General features: G+C 25.7%; 2 protein-coding genes across 3 annotated transcripts in view; both read right to left on the bottom strand.

Moving 5' to 3' along the window:
• Window positions 1-4,864, bottom strand: LOC114129337 (arginine/serine-rich protein PNISR-like). Of its 2 annotated transcripts, XM_050206338.1 has the most exons (12): window positions 4,517-4,864; window positions 4,166-4,457; window positions 3,904-4,101; window positions 3,170-3,390; window positions 2,985-3,102; window positions 2,733-2,887; window positions 2,479-2,640; window positions 2,249-2,351; window positions 2,047-2,091; window positions 1,672-1,778; window positions 1,424-1,601; window positions 1-1,081 (listed from the first exon to the last, which is right to left on the bottom strand). In XM_050206338.1, exons 2-12 carry the CDS (start codon window positions 4,251-4,253, stop codon window positions 558-560), a joined length of 1,899 nt encoding a protein of 632 aa, XP_050062295.1. In that variant the 5' UTR covers window positions 4,254-4,457; window positions 4,517-4,864; the 3' UTR covers window positions 1-557. The 2 variants fall into 2 exon arrangements, with proteins under 2 accessions (XP_050062295.1, XP_027849849.1); XM_027994048.2 differs by having other exon boundaries at window positions 4,166-4,864.
• A 5,313-nt stretch (window positions 4,865-10,177) lies between these two features.
• LOC114129343 (cell adhesion molecule Dscam2-like) overlaps window positions 10,178-21,626 on the bottom strand; it is a 264,488-nt gene continuing 253,039 nt past the window's right edge. The window contains 15 exon segments of the mRNA XM_050205218.1: window positions 10,178-10,637; window positions 10,864-10,936; window positions 11,886-12,006; window positions 12,091-12,215; window positions 14,719-14,871; window positions 15,502-15,642; window positions 15,786-15,929; window positions 15,992-16,112; window positions 16,246-16,440; window positions 16,537-16,661; window positions 16,850-17,125; window positions 17,954-18,131; window positions 19,623-19,744; window positions 20,675-20,713; window positions 20,716-20,829. Of these exon segments, the coding sequence (XP_050061175.1) occupies window positions 10,454-10,637; window positions 10,864-10,936; window positions 11,886-12,006; window positions 12,091-12,215; window positions 14,719-14,871; window positions 15,502-15,642; window positions 15,786-15,929; window positions 15,992-16,112; window positions 16,246-16,440; window positions 16,537-16,661; window positions 16,850-17,125; window positions 17,954-18,131; window positions 19,623-19,744; window positions 20,675-20,713; window positions 20,716-20,829 (2,111 nt within the window). The 3' untranslated portion in view covers window positions 10,178-10,453.

Here is a 21,626-nt window from a genome sequence, read left to right as displayed (position 1 = left end):
TAAAATCATAAATTATATTTTCAAGTTCTATGAGTAAAAATTGGATAAGTTTTAAAATAAAATTTTTTAATGTTGTTTAAAATCTATATTGAAATTACTGAGTCTTGCCAAGACAAATATGTTCCTTATGTTAATGTTTACGTTCAATACTGAGGATTTTAAGGAGTTACTATGGTTTTAGTAAAAACGATAAAGTATGTATATAATAACTAATAGTAAACAAATAAATTACAGTTTATGGATCTATTATTTATAAGTAACACATATAATATAAATGTACAAAATTATATTTGTTTTTATGATTGAGATAAGATTATAAATTTCTAATAAAAATTGAATTGGCAGTAATTATTAAATTAAATAATTAAAAAATGTATTATTTATTTGTTTTGGGCCTAATTAATTTTTTTAAAATCTAAACCTAGTGTAAAACATATATATTTATATTATAAATATATATATAAATAAAGCTAAAATTTAATTAATTAAATGAGTCAGTATTAATAAAAAATTAATAAAGAATTTCAACTTCTTAAAATAACATTTTGACCAAAACATTATCGTCTGTTGCGGTGTTTTTTACTTCTTGATTCATTTGAACTAGAAGAACTATCTCGTTTGCTTTTGTGCTTTTTAGAATGTGAATGATGCGATGGTGGCGATCGACTTCTTCTTGATCTATAAGTATGTGGAGATCTTCTATCATAATGTCTTGAACGTGACCTACTCCTATATCTTGAATGCAACCTACTACTCTTTGATATTGAATGAGATCTACTTCTATTTCTAGAACGCGATCTTCGTTTTCTCTTTACACTATCTGCATTAGTCGAGGCATTTGTTTTATTGGAAGATTTGGATTTAATTTTATCACTTTTCTTATTCCTGTCTTTAAAGTCAGTATTATCGCTCTTCTTACTAACACTACTACTGCTTGATGAACTAGAACTTGATAATCTTTTGGATTTAGATTTCTTTTTTTTTTGTCCATTTCTTATATTTGAATTATTAGATAATTCTTTTTTGATTTTATCATGTCCCTTGACCATATTTTGGCTAGATCCTTCATCTTCAATATGTCCTGAAATTTATAATCATAAATTTTCATACCATTATTTTAGGATCAATAAATTTAAGACATTATAGAACCAGTAAGATACTTTAAGAATAATTTTAATACCATATTATATATAATAGTTTATACTTGGTATTATAGTTAAAACAAAACAAAAAAAAAAAAAAAAAATACTCAACACAACCAATTGCTAAATAGTTATCAAATATGTATAATATATACATTATTTAAATATTATTAATTGATTTTTATCTATTCTTAACTCTGGAGTTATCGAATGCTAAACTACAAACATGTTCAAATGCATATAGATATTTATTTTACTAAATAAATTAAACATAATTTTACCTTTTTTCTGAATGTTTTCCACTACCTGACTACTATTATCATTAGTTTCTCCACTGAGTATGATACTATTATCAAATTTAGACCTTACAAGTTTTTCCCGGTCTTCTAGTTGATCCAATTCTATAAGTATTCTCGCTTCAATATAACTGAACTCGCGATGGCGTTTTAATATTCTTTCCTAAATATGTAATCAATTATAAATAATTTTTTAAATTTAAATTTGAAGCTAAGTTAAAAATATAATTTACTTGAATAGCTTCATCAGAATCTGGTTTTAATTGTTTATGACCAGATATGTGCTGTTCTTCATCACTTTCATCAGATGACCCAGATTCTGAACCATAAACTCCAAGCCCTTTAAAAATAGTTATTTTATTGTAAGTTAATACATATATTTTAAAATTTGTATTTGTAGATAATATCATACATAAAAATATTTATAAAGATTATAAATAACAAAATTTATAGTATGTATTTATAAAAATATAAAATAGTTATTGATTTGATTTATGGATGACTGGCAATAACATCACGATAAGTATATTTTAACTAGGATTCAAATAATGTAATTAACATATTAATAAAATGTATATTATAGTTATACAATAATTTAAAAAACTTACCCAGCTTACCAGCTAATGATGTTTGGTTTTGATTCACTTGATTATCTGTTACATGGCATATTGTAATTTTGATAAAATATTATAAAATTAAATAAAAAAAAAAAATATAAAATAAATATCTTTTGTTTACTCATACGTTAAATTACTAATTTACTTACTATACTGAATTATTTTGTGAGAAGTTTTAATTATGTAATATTACCTGTTTGTAAAGTAGTTTTCAACACATCTTTGACTATATTTAACATCATATCATTAGTAACATCCATCAATAATTTTGTTAGAATTTTCCGTAAACTTAACATCTGAAATAATTTAATTCAATTACAACTACTGTTATAAATATTTTAAAATACAAATCAAAGAAACAATAGTAACTCTTAATTATTTTTGTTTGTTGTAAACACGAATAAATGTTAAAAACTGTATTACCGTATCTTCCCAGATTTGAGCTTTAGTCTTACGTGGAATGAGAGGAGAAAGGTTATTCTTTACAAACTCAGTTTTTTTAGGTTCATTCTCGTTGATATAATCAAAAGACGCCGGTTCAATATCATCAACCATTTGAGTTTCGTGGTCTAAATTCGAAGGTGACTAAAAAAAATATAATTATTATAATATATTTTTTATATTAAAAATTTGAAACAGAATTATTAATAAAACAATAATTTAAAAACAATGAATACATTTGGCAATTCCTGAGTAACATTTTCATTTGTGAAACTAGAATAATCAGATTCACTAAAAGATTGTTCTTGCTCAATTTTTCTTCGTTTTTCTCTTTCCATTTTTTCTAGTCCCTCTCGAATCCAAGCTGGCAATTGCTTTCGTTTAGCAGCATCTAATAAATTATGAGCCAGAAAAATTATAATAATGCAATAAAAAAAAAATTATTTTGTTATTGGTTTAGCAACAGCATAGCACAAATTTATGCTTACCAATAAACGATGAATCTTGAGTTTTATCATCCATATTAGAAATTATATTAAGTTTATTCCATTGATTTGGTTCAGTAGTAGGTGGTGGCAGTCTAGTGTTGGGCCCTACCCAATAATTCTAAAAAAAAAAAAATGTATGTGAATAATTGACAATAATTTGTATCATTAAAATCATAAAAACTTACATTGGGCTGAAATGGTTTGTTTTGTGTCATCATTGAGTAAGGTGGAGGTGGTTCAGATAACATAGGAGGTACCATAAAAGGGGGTCTAAGTGAATTCATTGACTCTATTATAGGTGTTTTAGTAGGCGGAGCTGTTGAAGAAGATGCCCAATTCCAATTCCATTGTTGCTGTTGCTGCCAAGTCCATGTATTCCAAGCACTAGGTTTTTCAATATTACTTCCTAAAAAAAATGTTTAAGAATGGTTTTCACATTTTTGTTCATAGGCGTGAGCACGAGGGGGGCAGGGTGGGCAGCTGCCCCTCCTGCTGGCTAAATTTTATCTCCCAAATATAGTTTTAAAAAAAAACATAATAATTTAATTTTATATGAAGAATGGTACTCTAAAAAAATGAAGAGCTAAGATTTACTTATTTATATTTTATATTAAATTTGTTTACTAATATATATATTAAAAAATAAACTTTGAAGTGTTAATTATTTTATTAAATTTATAAATAATTAATGATATATAAAATAAAATACTCCCATTTCTAATATTGATTGAACTATCTAACTAATAATTAAAATAATATTCTATTATATATTATATAGTATATAATATACTATATAAATATAGTATAATATTCATTACTGTATAATATAATAATATATAATAATGTGTAATATATTATACATTCCCCCCCCGCCAGCAAGGTCTGCGCACGCCTATGTTTTTGTTGGTAAACTACTTACGTGTAACTGGACTGGAAATAATATGATCATTAAGTGTTGTATTCGTTCCTGCTGTTATGTTTGAAGGATTCTGAGGTTCAATGCGCTGACCTGGTAAAGCGTGTTCAGAATTTGACATTCTATCTTGTTGTCCAGATGGCATGGGAGGTGGAGTTTCTTTCATTTTGATCCATTGTTGAGCCAAACTTGCCCAATCCACTAAAAGATAATAATTTGTCTTAAACATAATTGTTATGACAAATATTTTATAGTATACGTGTACCTTGTTCGTTTGTCATGTTTTTATATAAAGCGGGATTCATCCATTGGTTTCCATAAGCCATGTTTGTTGACGATGGATCAGACCACATAACCACAGCACACACAAATGAGAGTTAATACTCAAGTCAATTTTGTTAAGGTTGAATTTCAAAGCATAGAAGTGTATAGTTCGAGAAGTCTCAAATCAAAACACATGTCAAGTGGCATATTTAAATACGACCAAGAATCGATATGACTAACTATTTCATACCACTATATGACGAAGTTGATAACAATTTCGAGGATTGCATCACCTACACAGTTAACTAGTTAAAAATTGATGAAGTATCAAAAATAGGATGTAGGTACATACGATAAGTTTCGATCGGTTCAGTCAATTTGCAGCAGCAAACGCGCTACAGCATTAGTATCGAGTACTAAATGCTGAAATCAAAATTGTAAGTTACAGGTTTACCTATAGTAGAATTGTAGTAACATGTAGTCAACAGTAAAGACTAAAACTAAACTTCAAACATTAAACAATTAAACATTAAACACAATCACAAGTCATACACATACACTTTTATAACGTATTGTTGTTCTGATGTTGGTGTACGCCGTACGGTAAGGTTTACTAGTTCACGGCATTACAGGCTACGGGCTACGGCACACGAATTATCAGAAGATTTCGTTAAGAAAATGCCAACATTTTTGTACCATATTACCGTATGGTACAAAAATCTCGGTCACCTCCACGGACATGCGATCTCTATGTGATTTCCTCCACAGACTATTGTGATAAAAAATAGTTACGCTATCAAAATATGTTGTCGCCTTACTTTCTGAAACTATGACCACTATCAATTAATTATATAATTTATCTACAAATTAAAAAGTTGTGAATATCGTAGACGTTTTTGATTTATCATAATATATAGGTATTAAGGACAATGCTGTGAATCACAGCTCGTGATTACTTATTAGTTATTAGTTATTACTTATTACCTATATAAAATACAGCCTAGGAAAAGTATTTTGAGGTAATGTTCGTCTTCTATTTATTGTTTTAAGTTAATTTAGTTATATAGTTTATATAATTTTTAATTTTGCTCTGGGCGCTAACTTAATCTTAACGGCACGGCTCTGCAGCCAAATCAATTACCGTTAGGTACATGATTACAAGAAATTACTTAAATAATAATTAATAACTGATACGTACACCAACTGAGTTATAAGCTCGTATTTGATATACCCACGTAGTTCATGGACATCATAATTCGTTTATATTGAAATACTTATTCAATTTACATAATAAAGTAATACTTACGTAATTAATTAAATATAAATTTAATTAATTAAATAGATATTCTAGTATAGGATTAAGACTGGTTATATATTATATATATACCTATAATAATATAATAATGTATTCTTGATACATTTTTTTGCGTTTGTCAAACATAATATAGACTTTTTACAATTTTATTTTATCAATACCTATTCATATTCTCATTGAGATCATTAACAATTTTATTAATTGATTTTTATTAATTATATCATTGGAGTTATTAGATTTACTTTCACATAAAAGTATTATTAGACTACTTACATCATTATTTAAATTGTTGAAAATAGTTTTCCCCGCATAATTGGGAAAGTTATTAGAACTTGTTAGTAATGTATATGATGGTTTAATGTATTTACCTGTTTATTTTTATAGCATTTAGTGAGTGGTTTTGTATAGATTTTATTAAAATTTGTCTAATATATAATTTATAAACAGATAATATATTTGTATTGACGTATTGTTGAATAATTCTCCTGAAGGGTATTTTAATGGAAGGGATTATGCTGTGTTATTTTTTGGGCAATATGTAATGACTAATGAGTTAATGTCTGTTTGGTTAGAGTCTCTCCAACATTTTAATATGCCGTATAATAAAATTGAATTACACAGCGCCATGACGTATTATATTTTGTCTTATAGTTGAATTGTAAAGAAATCAAATTTTATAGAACAAAACAGTTAAGCTCTTCATCTTATTCTTATATGTTCTGACTATTTTAGATTGAAATCAATTATATAAATATTATATAAATATTTGAATGATAATACCAATTTTATTGGTTTACTACTGCAATTTGTCATACCAGTTTCGCATTTATGTAATTATGTATTATAGAGTTGTATCCAACAAGAAGCTGTGAACGAATTGTTACTATTGTCTATTGGCATGCAAACTGATTTATCTATGTTAAGTGATAATAGATTTTTTCCACACCCAGTCATAGATACATTGTAAATAAATTTCAACAGTTTGTTTCAATATTTTCCAGTTATCTTCAAAATTAACTGGTGTTATATCATCAGCAAACATGAATAATTTTTCTTTTAACAATGAGTCAGGACAGGCAGGTATAGAGTTACCTACCTAATATACATTAAAAATAGTATAGGAAATATTAATAATTATTAATTAGTAATTACTAAAATAAGATCTAATAGGTAGGTAGTAGTTAATTGTTGTTTGACGTCTGTTACTCAAATAACTAGTAAACCATTTTAATGTATTGTCGTTAAAGCCTAATTCGTATAACTTGCTTAATAATAATTGTCTACAGATTGAATTAGATGCTTTTTCCAAAAAAAAAAAAATTTGAAAAAAGAATTTTTTTTACCATCCCTATTTTTATGTAAAAAGTTGTTTAAATCTTATGATTAGAGCATCCTTAGTTCCTAATTTATTTCTAATCCCGTATTGTCCATCAAATATTATTTTATCTCTTATAATTTCCCAAGTATTCTAATAATTTTATTTTTATTATTTTTTCAAGGATTTTAGTTAGAATTCCTACTATTGAAATTGCTCTGTAATTAGTGAAATCAGTTTTATCACCTTTTTTTATGAATTGGTACCATTCTTGCTACTTTAAATTCATTAGGTACTGTACCATTAGTAATGCTACAGTTTATTGTATCAGCAATAGGTAATCATATTATCACTTATTTGTTTAAGAAATAGTGCTGTAGTGCTGTACTACTGTACAACCATCAGGTCCGTGACGAGTTATTATTTAGATTATTTAATATATTTATAAGTTTATAACTTCAGAACTACCAATGATCTTTAACTTGAAGTAGGAGCTTGAGTTTGATATATTATTAATATTTATTCTTAACATGGGTTGTGCGTTATACTATTAGGAAAATTGTTTTCTTCTAATCTAGCTGTTTCCGGTTGTTGCGAAATAATAGTTGACTATGTTGAAGTAGTCCTTGGGCATTGTAAACGGAATGTCCTGTATGAGTAAAACCCGACAAACCAGATAATTAAAATAAAAGCAATAGGTAGTATTTAATTAAAATATTCGAAGACAAAAAAATAGTCGTGACATACTGATATGTAACGAGTATTGCGTGACATTTCTGATTTGGTACTTACAAAATTATTTATTAACTTCGTCGATTATTTAACTAAAATTTATATTGATAATCACTGCCTATTGAAATGTTAATTTAATAATTTTGCATCACATATTTATATGCACCTGGGTTCTAATTATATTTCAGACTTTTTTAACTGGTAATTTTTTTAATTGGGACTTATTTACCTACCCTTACATGGTGGTAGAGCACACATTTAAACATTCTGTTTTGAGTCCCTTTAGGCTTTAAGTATTATTTTAAAATATGTTCTTTAACTAGTTACTAAAATTATGCTACTGATACACTGTATAGGCGCACATAGGGGTTAAATCAGCACCCCCAGTCTTGATAATGTATTCAAAGCACAATATATTATGTTGAATTTATGGATTAAAATATTTTCGAGAATATTTTGCTTATTATAATTTGGATATATCTACATTCTACATAATAAAGTATGGTATTGTATTTTTTAATTGTAATGTTTTTAAATATTATTATATCAATGAACATCGTCGAATTATTAGATTAATAATAATTAATAATAAATATCGTATATAATTTATTATTGTTAATACGGATGGCGGGGCGATAACAAACCTGAGTGGTGGGAATTTAAAGTTTTCACTCACCGCGGCGGGGCTATAATAAACCAGTACCAAATATTATTTTTGACTTAAAAAAAGGATTTTTTAAAACACGTCAAATTTATCATAAAATATGTTTTAGAAATTTAGGAAACACTTGTCAAATTGGGTAAGGTATTAGTATTATTACTGTTATATAAGCACTGTCACTTTATTGACTGATTCAAAATATTATTTTTATATTATATACTAAACAGTAAACACTTTAATGTTTTGGCATTAAAGATTTAGATACCTACATAATTATTTTTGGTTTTATTTTGTATAGTTGGTAATAATTGATAATACATCCATGCATTTTTTTAATTTTTAATTTTTAAATTATTTTTTAAATTTTTTCAGTTTTTTTAATTATTAATCAGTGACAAGCTTAACTTGTCTATGGCTTAATATCTTAAGTATGAATTTAATATTTTATTTTATTATTTCCAACATACAGTTTATTGGCTTAAAAAATATAATTCATATAGTATAAAAATTGTTATGACGACAAACAAAACTTGACTACATGGTTGTTTCTTCTTTTATATTTATTTAATATTAAATAAATAAATTGTATTCGTGTTGCAGCAGACATAAATGACTTCATGTTGAAGCGTAGGTATATTTTTGTTAGAAATATGTGTAAAACGGATTTTGTCGCATGTTATCGTTTGTAAAAGGTATTATGTTATTCATCATTATACATCTAATCTAAACGATTGCCAGTACGCGTTCGACTGTCCATCGCCACACAAATATATATATATAATAATACCGTAATATTATAGTTAAATAAATTAAACCCTATACAGTCCACAAATTAAGTTTACGAAGTTAACATCTTAAAACCAATACAGTGTACTCTCGATCAACAATCAAAAAGTTTATGATAAAGGTCTGTGATATACTTCCAATGAGACAAAATGTATAGAAAAATTGAAAAATAATAAATAGATATCGAGTTTGAACAATTACCCTATTAGCACATCGATTCATCCTGTCTTTGTTTAGCCTGATAAAACGTATACCTAGCCACGAAGTACGATTTTATTGGTTTGAAATATTTGTTCAAACTTTTCATTAGATTGTCATACTCATACTTAATAATGTTTGTAATGTATTTTACGCTTATCCCATGCTAAATATTGTCCGTTGTGAAGTTGAGGTGTAAGTCGGACGGTACCCGAACCACCGTCAAACGGACATACTAATACGATTTATACCACAACCATTATTCAATACAAAACTGACGAATGCTATACTAACTAAGAGCTTGCTTTTAGTTACGGTAAATACAGACGTTGCACAGAATTGTTTTTTTCATAGTACTCAATAAGTGGCTTGCTACTAGTAGAGATTAATACGCCACTGTACAATAATTATTATATAATTCAGTCATTAAGATCAAGATCAAAGAAACAACAAGACGTTCAAAAAGAGAAGTAGAAATCACTAACATAAATTACAATCCGATACACATCCATCAATACATCACATAATCGTGAGGTTTACTATCATATATTACACACCCCTTGAAATATTGTTATGACCCAAATAAATCTAAATATTGTAAAATTCGAAAGAATAATATTATAAAGAAAAAGAAAAAAATGTAATTAATTATTACTATATTGTTAATACATAAAATAAATTTAAATTAGTTAGACCAAACTTGTGTGTAACCCGAAAAATAACTGAGAGACACATTCAGTATTTGGGATATAACTCACTTGCACCCGTATCTGGCGTAACTACTTTAGGTCTTTGTGTTTTCAAAATTATTTATTAAAATCATCTCAAGAGATATTATGATGAAGGAATTTTTATAATATTCAATAAAATACTTATAAAATAATTTGTAAACATTTTTAAAACTAATCAGGAGTAGTGATATAAATTGATTTTTCAACGAACACTTTTTTAAACAATGTTTATGACATATGATTAGGTGTAGGATAATAATTTTAAAACATAATAATTTCAACATAAAAAGGAATATTATATTATTATTGTGATAACACTGATAATTATTTTTATATGACATCAATTAAAACTTGAATCTAACATAGATATAAATCATTTCTTTTTTGATGATTAAATATAAGTTAGTTAAACATTATAATAATAATAATAATGATTAATATTAATAATTATATAATTTTAATAATAATATTATTAATAATTAATAGTAATAATTATAATTAGAAAAAAAAATATACAACAAAAATTATATTATTATGTTTAATAATTTTACTTAATAGCATACTCTATATGGAACTGGTCTGGAACCACGGCCTGAGCTCATAGTTCCGTTATCTTCTTCATCTGTATCGTTGTGGGGATATGATCCATGATGCTGTATGGGCATCATAAATGTGGTCTCGTGTAAATTTGTGCTTCTACATTCTCTGGAACTCTGATTTGATCCACGTCTCGAACTACTATAATAAAATGTTAAATAATCATCAAGTAAATAAAAAAAACAAACAAAAAAAAAAAAAAAAATAGAACCAAAAAGGATACATTTTGCTAATTTTTTTTTTTTTATTACTTGGTTTTGAAACACTTATTTAAATATTGTCATTTATAGTTTTTTCATAGTAGACTTGTATTATAAATACCATGAATCTTTTAATTAACTATGTTATCAAAGCTTTGACTTACTCTGGTAAAGGTAACAATCTCCGCTTAGGTTTCTTCATTGGTTCACATGTTTTTGAATTTCTCTCAATGTCATCTATATTTTAAACCAAATTAATATTTATTTAAAGCCTTAGAAGAGATTAATTTTAAAATATATCTTAAATTATGTTATGATAATATATATCTTATTTTTAATAATCATTATAAGTTACTCATATAGTCATATCTTATATATATTTATATATTTGCAATTATTATATTAAATCAGTGGTATCAAACACATGGCCCGCAATGAATTTTTACTTCTTCAAAAATTTTGATTTTTAATTTGTTTATTTTAAATTCAGTATTAAAATGAGTAAAAAAAAGTGTTTTTTCCGCTAACATTGACGTAAATATATATGACCCGTTTATCATTTGAGTTTGAGACTATTATATTAAATAGTATTATATTTTATTTACAATTAGATGAATATTTTAATATATAAATATTTAATAAACCTATAAGACTCATTTTAAAAGTATCAGAAAGAAAAAGAGAGTCAAGGGATTCGAATTTATAGATTATTCAAATAAAGAAGCAAACAGTGCTATGAAAGACGCAAGGAATCTAGGAACGGTTGACTTAGTTGACAGTGAGACTGACCATGGAAATATAAGTAAAATAAAAGAGAGATAGAAAGGTGAGTAGAGTGAATGCTAGAATATAGAAGATAAGATTAAACATGAGGTGAGGTATGCAGACCTACTAAGTCATTAAGGTGTAGGATAATAGTGGCTTTACCTAAATAGTCAGGAGCGAAGAAGAAGAATATGAACATTTAGTAAACGCATTCATGGCTAAATATAACTAAGTTATGTTTTAAAATATTTAAGTATTCAGTTAATATTTATTCAAAGTTAAATTTCAGAACTATTTTTTTTTAAATATTTTTAAGTATCATAAATTATATTAGGTATTTATAATATATTATTGTTGACAATACAATTTAAATACATTTGTAGAATTATTAGATCATGTTTAACTATATTGAATAACTTACAAAATTCATGAATAGAACTACTTTGACTCTTTAAATCGTCATTATTGTTGTCTGAATAAGAGGGTACTCGTTTTGGTATAGGACGTCTTAAAAAGTTTGTGTAGTCTGCTTGAGAACAATACTAAAAAAAACATTGTATTAATGGCTATAATATAATGCAATAATATTTCATTTAAAAATTAATCTAATGAATGTATAGAATTACCAATCTATTACAATTGCATATATCCAAGTTTTCACCGCAGTTAGTGCAAAAGTATTGTTTATTTCTTTTTGGTGATTTAGAAGGAGAGATTTGAAATGTTGCATATGGTGATATTTCATTGTAGTCTAAAAAAAAAAAGAAAAAACACATCGTACGCTTGTTAATAATTTATAATTCTAATCTGTTCATATTAAAAAAAGGGTGGTTAAGTGGGTAACGCTTTGCTGTACAGTAGGTATCGAGTCGATCTTTGACACAGAGTAGGTCACTATAATGGATGTGTTAAATTTGAATGCAAAGATAGGTATGTATCATTGAATACGAAAAACGATTCTGAACGGAGATGATTTGTCAGCCTGGGGTATATTTTTTAATGGGTGATGAAAAAGGTAATTTATGTTTTATTGACCTGAATACCCTAAAATTAAAATAACATGTACAGAAAATGCCAATTTAAACAATTAATATATGTTTCAAATTTCTATAACTAGTAATTTTTAATTAACAAAAATCTAAAATTAATTGTACGTAAATTTTACGCTTGAATTTTTGATTTCTTGAAAATTCAAACTTAACATAATTTTTTTTGATTGACCAACGCATAATTTTTTTTATGATTATTGCAAGCCAAATTTATGGAAAATCTTGTATTAAATTTGGAATTCTTAGCTACTTTTACAAAATGTCATAAACATTTTTAAATACAAAATAATTTTTAAATACCTATTCATAATTTTGTCAATATTTGAACATTATACGATAATAAAAAAAAAAATGTATCTATATATTTTTATAATTTTTGAATCAATAAGAATAACTCACGAGAAACGTTGTATAACATTTTCAAGTATTTTGTTGTAACATAAAAATGTTTATCGATATTTATATAAAAAAAGAACATTTGAAATGCCTATAAATAGCCTTAAAATATGCAAAATATTTAAAAAAAATCCAATATTAAGAACTGTTGAAATTTTTAAGTATCTACAACTTAGACTTTGTGAATAATGACAAATATTTAAAATCATTTTAGGATAAATTGTTCTCGTTGTACGATTTCATAAAAATTTAAAATTCAAACGCTCATAACACTTTTCCTATAATCACGCTCGAGTTTTCTTCTTTTGTTATTCAAAGAAAAAACTTATGGAAAACTATTTGTTCCATTTTTTAACCTATGATGTAAATGTAAAAATAAATAAATACATTTTTAAATTTATTATTTAATTAATTCAATTAAAAAATTACTTCCAAATTTTCACGATTTTCATATATTTTGTAAAAAAATGACTTTAAATGCTTGTAAAAAATAGCGTCTTATAATTTTTTTATTTTTTTTTTGACAACAATAACTTATAAGAAACCTTATATTAAATTTTCAAGGTTTTTTGGAAAATTTTTTAACTGATATTTCAAAAAAATAAAATACTTGCAAAAATCAAAAATCAAAAATTTAAGTTGTCTATAAATAGTTCCAAAAGTGCCAAAATATTTTGAAAATTAAACGGTGTATAGAAAAGCTAAAATAAATATTTGATGAACATTTCAAGTATTTACAGTGATTTGTTTTTGAGTTATAGCAATATAAAAAAATCGATTTGATCGAAAACTGGTTTTGACGAGAAGTTTTTCCGTCACCTTTTAGTTGTTTTTCCCATTTTTTTTTGAAAATTACTGGAAATTTTTTATTTTTGACCGGTATTGCACCAAGGATATTCAATTTTTCACCAGAAATCACCCCTGAAGTTTTAAATTGAAGCATTTGGAGCATTGGTATACACATACACAAAAAAAAACCGGTTAAGTGCGAGTTGGACTCGCTCACCGAGGGTTCCGTACAAACCTGTAGGTATATAAGTAAAAGTTCAACCAACACGACAATCGAGTCATAGTTATGGTATTTTTATTGCAAAATGAAATTTATAACATTAAAATATGAAAAGCTGGAGGATCATAAATTAATGACAAAGGTATCTTTATCGTTCCAGTAATCCTTCATTTTATATTAACATCTAATCATTTATTTCATTATATTATAAAATAATAGGTAAGTTGCGGCCATTGCGGTAACTACAATTATATTTATCAACGCGTTCATGAGATAAGAAGTAGTAACTTTGAAATTTTCAAAATTGTCAAAAATATTTTTCAAAAATATTTTATTTTTATATGATGAAAATTTATGGTTTTCGTAATTTTTCCTATATCTGTACTATAAGACGTGACTTCGTACGAAATTTCAAGATTCTAAGTTCACGGGAAGTACCCTGTAGGTTTTGATTCCCGTGCGAGTTTCGAAAATTTGCGGAAATTTGCGGCTTAAATGGCTGTATCTTTTGATTGCGTTGGCTTTGATGATTGATTTTTCTACAGCTTCCAGGGACAGTAGACCTGAGTATCATATAGAAATTTCAGTTTGATACCTTCACGCGTTCCTGAGTAAAATGGTCTTGACAGACGGACGGACAACAAAGTGATCCTATAAGAGTATAAGGGTTCCGTTTTTTTCTTTTGAGGTACGGAACCCTAAAAAACACGCTAACATAATTGTAGAATCAATACACTGTACACTCAGCACTCTGTCCAGAATTTAAAAATAAAATATATTATTTAAAGTAGTAGTTTTACTTGAATCATCATTGGTTAGTATGGTACTCTTTGACTTAAACGGTGTACACGTTTCATATGCATCCGAATGTATTTCGGATTTTGAACAACTATTATTCTTTAAAATCATATTATTTGCTTCCAAATGACGTTGATTCTTTTTATACATATGCCCTAAAAATTAATCATTCATAATAAATATAAATCTATTTTTATGTTATTTTATTCTTTACTCATACAAAGAATATTATGTCAAATTAATGTTATTTAAGTCACATAATTTTGCAAATAAATAGGTCTGGATTTATTTCAAATTATAATTATTATAATTACTAATCAATAATAAGTTAATTGAATCATAAGAGTATGTAATAGTGATTTGATTTATGCACTTTTTATTGACATAACACTTTTAATCACTTTTTGTAAATTAATTAAAATTTTTATGATTACAATATCATATATTTTAATGAAAATTATTGAGAAACATTTTATAAGATTTTCGTTGGAATAATTTTGAAAATTTTGGAAAACCTAACATTTGTTTTTTTGAAATACATATTATAACGAAATTAATAAACTATAAACAAAACTATTCTCAAAAACTGTAATTTTTGGGATTTTTTTGGTACACGTTATACAATAGTCAATAACACAAAAATCTGGTTTCAAAATAATATGCTATGTGTTATTGTATTTATGTTTGTGTACTTATAGTATTCAATGCAATAAATATTGTATTAAATCTAACGATTTGGAAACTGTCTTATTAGTTAAATCATAAGTTTTATATTTTTCCCTTACTATATTTATAACATATTATCAAAGATACACTGATGATTATGAGCAATAATAAGGCCACTGCAAGTGGCCACATTACAGCTATATTGTAAATAGTCAGCATTATCTTGTCATTCACCGATAGCGGTTCTTTGTCAAAATTCCCTGAAAAAGTTAATGATAGATATTATTTATCATTATTATTTTAAATATTCAATCAAACTATTGGTTAAAGAGAATACGTTGAATTTATTCTCTAGGATTTATGTATTTAATTATATCTTTATATAATTATCATATAAACGAACCTCCATAATTAGTTAATGTCGAAGCAGTGTACATTGTTGATGTCATACCAGCAGAGTTATAGCATTTAACCAGAATATTATAATTAGTCGAAGGATTTAATGTTTCAATCGAGTAAATTCCACTAGGAGTAATGTTTTCGTTAACTAAAAAAAAATAATTTGCTTTATATAGGAAACAAACACTTTATTTTAGTAGTTATTATTACCTGTTGTCCATTCTTTTTCAGTAGTTAGTCTTTTGTACACAGAGAAATGTGTGATTGGACAATACTTGGCGTTCCATTTTTGTAAATGAATCAAAAATCCGGATACCATCTGTTCGATAGCCTTAAACAAGTAAATATTACATTGTAAACAGTTTGAAATCGCAATATTACTTAACATTAACAATGAACCAATTAATTTTAGCTGCATTGACTGTTATTTTTAAGCTAATTAAATCAAATTTATATATAAGTACTTCGTTTTGGGTGGGTGCAATTGGCGTTTTTCCTTGCAATGTCTTTACGTGAAATGGTCTGCTTTGCATTCCATGACCCACACGGTTACTAGCTGAAATACTGAACGCAATCGTTGTTCCGCATTTAATGTTTGGTAATGTGAATACATTTGAATGTGCGGGTAATGCTATTTCCGTGTACATATTTTCAGGTTCCTGACATTTTTTAAACAAAACATGATGAATTTTAGTTTTTGAAAGTACATAGAAATTTATTGATTTTCACGTATTGTATAATGATAATCAGCTTACATTGACGTATTTGTATGAAAGTAAATACTGTTGAACCGCATAAGTGTTCGGCGCTTTCGTCCAATTTACTGTGACGTTTGTCCAAGATACGTTGACTACGCCAAGAATTGGCGGTTTTGGTGGCTCTATAAATTTATCATAACACAAATTGTATGTAATTTAATACATAATGTAATTGAATTGTTAATTGAGAAGAATATATGGTATTGACAATTTTTATACTAGTTTACAATCAATATAATATATTTATGATTTTTGTGGGATCTATAAACATAGTGTAAACTATTTTTTTTTTTAACAATATTATACTTGCCGACTACTAATAGCGAAGTAGTAACATTTTCGGATCCATAAACATTCCATGCCGTACAAGTATAATTGCCTGAATCCACGCTGGTCACAGATTCCAAGTGCAACGTGAAGTTATCATTAACCAATCTCTGAGAGTGTAATATGTCAATCGGTTGACTATTAAATGTCCATTTTACTTTTGGAGTTGGAATACCAGACGTAATACAAGGCAGATCGATGTTGGTATGCCATTTGGTCTGTATCTTACCGTGAAAGTTTCCAATGGCTGCGGGCATTCCTAAAAGTTATATATTTAATTTTAAGTATTTATGAATACCTATATCTAATTATGCATACAAACTAAAAATTGAAAACAATATATCAGAATTATTAATTATAATTTGTTTATATTTTCTGTTGTTTACGCCGAAAATTTTATGTTTTTTTATAATTGTATGATAAATTCACACGTTAATTTAAAATGATCGATGTTTTAATATTATTAAATGGTTTATATCATCACACTATTTTCCGGCATTCTATTTTTTATTTTTTATTAATTTTTTTTCTATACCACTTCAATGATATTTAATATCAGCTTATGTACATGAAATATACGAAAATCGGTATTGATAATTTCGTAGTAAAACTACGTTGTGTTATAAGCAAATATACCATTAGTTAACATATAAATATAATAGCAAAAATAATAAAAGAGACAATAATAGTTACATTTTTATAGTTACTTTATTTTAAAAATTTATAAATTGAAAAAAATAAATGTCAATGTGTACAAGCAAATTCTGTTTTTCTAATATCATGGTTTTTAGTTTATTATTATAGTTTTACAATAGTCAGGTAATAAAAAATAAGCTAACGCCTTGACTTAACGCTTAATGGTTATATTCCTTCATCAAAAAATTATTGAGAAAAAATGTTGTGGCTTTATTTTATGAACCTTTGTGAGTTATGAGTATATACCATGATACGCCAAATCTGCTAGTGGCAACACTCGAAATGCATAATATGTGCAATGTTCTCAATATTTAAATACAAGAGAAAAAATATTATCATTGATGTGATTATAACTTATAGAAATATACGTAGTATAATGTAATATAATTACCGCCAGATTTTACTGTTGACAAAGAAGCTGTCCGTGACTTGTCACTCTCACCTACGCTGTTGGTTGCGGTAATCCACCACAAATAGCTGCTAGAATGTCTGTATATGGACAATTGAATCTGTCGGATGTGTGGTTCAAATGATTGTGACTTGACGGCACCTTGCACTCCGTTTATTTTCTAAACACCGTTCATTACTCGTTAAACGAATTGGCATACGTACTATTAGGGATTTTTGCAGTGTATATGGATGTATAAAATAATTGTTCTCACTTTCCCTGTAATACTCAATTTCTTTGAAACCATCAACGATATATGATTCGAAATAAAAGTAAATTCTAACGTAGTTATGCTACTCGAAATATAATTTTATTTTACATATGTCATACAGATTTATGTCGTATAGGTACGCTTTATAAAGACCCAGAAGTATTGAATTATGAGTCGGTATAAACTATAAATGTAGCATATCAAAACTTAATAAACAATAAAAACAGTGAATTAGTATCTATTAAATTATTAGTAAACGTTATAGAGATTTCGAAAAATATTTCATACGTTATGCAATACTAGTAAGATGTCACAAAAAATATTTGAAGGGCATAATAATAATAAAAAAAAAACTGGCCAAAAAAGTAATTAATAGAAAAAAGAAGTATAAGTTAATATGTTCAAAATTGGTTATAGAAATCTCTCGCATGGTAAAGACCAAATATTATGTTTATTATATCCAATATGCAACACCAAAATTACAGTTAAACGCATTGTCACCTACTGTAAAAATGTTGCGTTCACTTGATACTATGTTGCAATTCATTTTTAGTATATTATTTTCTGATGCAAAAAAAAATATTCTTTAAATTAAAAATGTAATGTATAATACTAAACCTAATTGATACTTAAAACAAATACTTTGTTATCCTATCAAAAATTTGAGAAAACTAACTCAGGTTGATTGTTTTAATTATAATTTATTCTTTACCATTAATATTTTGTTTAATAAAAATATGCTGAGACTAATGATAATATAGGAATAGATAGCTTTACGGAAAAAAAAAATACTGATTATTTTGACTTTGTAACTGAATTGTTACAATTTATGAAAATATAATTTTTTAAATAATAGTTCAATGTGACTTGCAAAAAGTATTCATCTTTCAAATAAAAAAACAATTATTTACAATTTTGTGCTAAATCCTAAATTAGAAGTCAATATTCATGAGTGGTAGAATATTTAAATATACTTTAATAAAAAATATAAAACTTAAACAATTTTGTAAAATTCGGTTGTAATTTTAATGACCTTTAAAGATTTTTTCATTTAGTATAATAGACTAAATTATAAATTCATTTGGTTTTTATAGTAAGGTAGATATAGTTGAGTATAATAAATTTGATTTGATTTGAAAGGTTTACCTTTTAAGGATTTTTAGCTATGCAAAGTTTTCATACAATTTATGTATTTCATTTAATTTTATTTATATTAAGGATTTAATGAATAGTCTTACAAACCTTATCTATGTAATACCAAAATATATAGTACTAATCATTGATATTATCAAAATTGTAATAATATTATAAACTTATTTTTAATCATTAATTATAATTTATAATAGTTTTTTAGGTCATACATATGCATAACTCTAATTATAAGAAAACACATAATATTACCTCCCGTTCATAAAGTGTGAAATGTTGAATCTGTCCATTTGGTTGTTTTGGTGGTATCCAAGATATAAGAGCCGTGTCTTCTGATAAAAGCATAGATTTTAAACCAGCTGGTGCTTCTGGTACTAGATTTAAGCAATAAAGTTGAAATAATGTTAAGTAATTTATTAATAAGAAACACTACTTATTTATTTACATAATAATATTGTAATGAAATATAAATACGTTTTGAAAAAGTTAAAATTCTTGTATTTAAAATTTTTCACATTGAAGAACATAACCTAGAAATACTTGAAGTTAAGAATTTGGAAATTGTGAAAATTTGTTGAGTTTTATAATGAAATTTAATAATTTTTTTAATTAAATGTCGATTGTTAATTATTTTTTATCAATTAATTTAATGACAATTTTGTTGAAAAAATAAAAATTCTTTGATTACGATACTTAACAGCTTTTGATTATTCTAAAACTTAATAAAATATGTTATAAAGGGTGTTTTTTTTTATTAAATAATATTCATATTTCAAAATATAATAACTATTTTTTACATAATTTCCAATTGAAATAAAACATCATTTAAAAAATTATATTTAAAGTTATAATGATTTTAAAAATACTTATTAATTTCATACTCTGATGTAGAAAATTTTTCGATACATAACAATTAAAATTTAGATGAGCAGTTTATAAGATAAATATTTAAAGGTTTGGTGAGCGCAGTAATAGTTAAACATTTTGTGAGGTATCCCCGTACCACTGTACTCCACTTACCAAAACTTTAAATACTTATAAGTCATAAACAGCTCTCCTAAGTTTTAGTTTTTATAAATCGAAATACTCTAAACAAAATATAGAATAAAATATTAAAATAAATATTGTTTTATTTTGATTGGAAATTATCTTAAAAATATTTTTAAAACGTTAATCGATTTTCAAATAATGAGTGTTATTCGATAAAATAATCACACCCTGTAATGTATAATATATAATAAAAATAAATCCAATTGTTAAAGCAAAAAAAAAAAATCGAATGATGTAAAGCTAAATTATCTTACAACTTTCTGAAGTTCTGCAAATAAGAGGTTTGCTTGATTTCCCGGACCTTGAATCGTGTTTACTTTGATGGAAAATACGTATTCAGTATCAGTATCTAGATTGGAAATCGTTGCATCATCACCGTTATGAAAAACTTCAATTTCATTGTATTCATCTTGAAAAAATAATGGTTTTTGTTAATGAAAAAATAATATTATAAATCACAGTTTGCAAGATATATAAACTCTACTAAAATATCAATCTCTGCATTTGCAAAAGTTTATTCCGAGAATTAAAAAAATGCAATGAATTATTTAATATTTTTTAACTGTCTAGTAATTGTTTAAATTTTTTTATGTAAATACATGTATTACAACATTTAGTAAAAACATATTTGTTTAATAAGATTCTATATTATAATGTAATATTAAATAATTTTAAATGATATAACACATTTGGTAGTATTTTATGTCAAGGTATTTATTCTTTTATATTGTATCTATATTTTTAAAAATTTAAATGATTTTTTTTTGTTCAACATTTTATAATAATTAGCCACAAACGTACATCTGATAAACAAAATTAAATAATAACAGTATAATTATTATATAATCTCCATCTGCGGTATTAAATGCAAAGTTTTAATTGAAATATTATAATTGTTTTGCACTTTTTAAAAACTTTTAGTTTCTGATAATATAATAGAGCCGTTATACGATTATATTACCAGATACACGAATCTTGTTTTAATAGAAATAACTTAGTTTTAACACTAAAGAACTTTGTCTTCTTATTATTTTCTATCATATTATATTATTTAATAACAGTTGCTTCTCAGTAAAGTACCTACAGTAAGATTATTAATTGTTATTTATTAAATACATATTTTTAATAAACATAACTGTAGTTTACGGACATGGGTATTTAATATTAGAAAATATATTAATTTGTTTAACGTATAAGTATAATAAG

Source organism: Aphis gossypii, chromosome X (assembly GCF_020184175.1).
Source record: "Aphis gossypii isolate Hap1 chromosome X, ASM2018417v2, whole genome shotgun sequence".
Taxonomy (NCBI): domain Eukaryota; kingdom Metazoa; phylum Arthropoda; class Insecta; order Hemiptera; family Aphididae; genus Aphis; species Aphis gossypii.
Note: the sequence above shows the minus strand (reverse complement) of the source record. Positions and strands in the feature narration are given on the sequence as shown.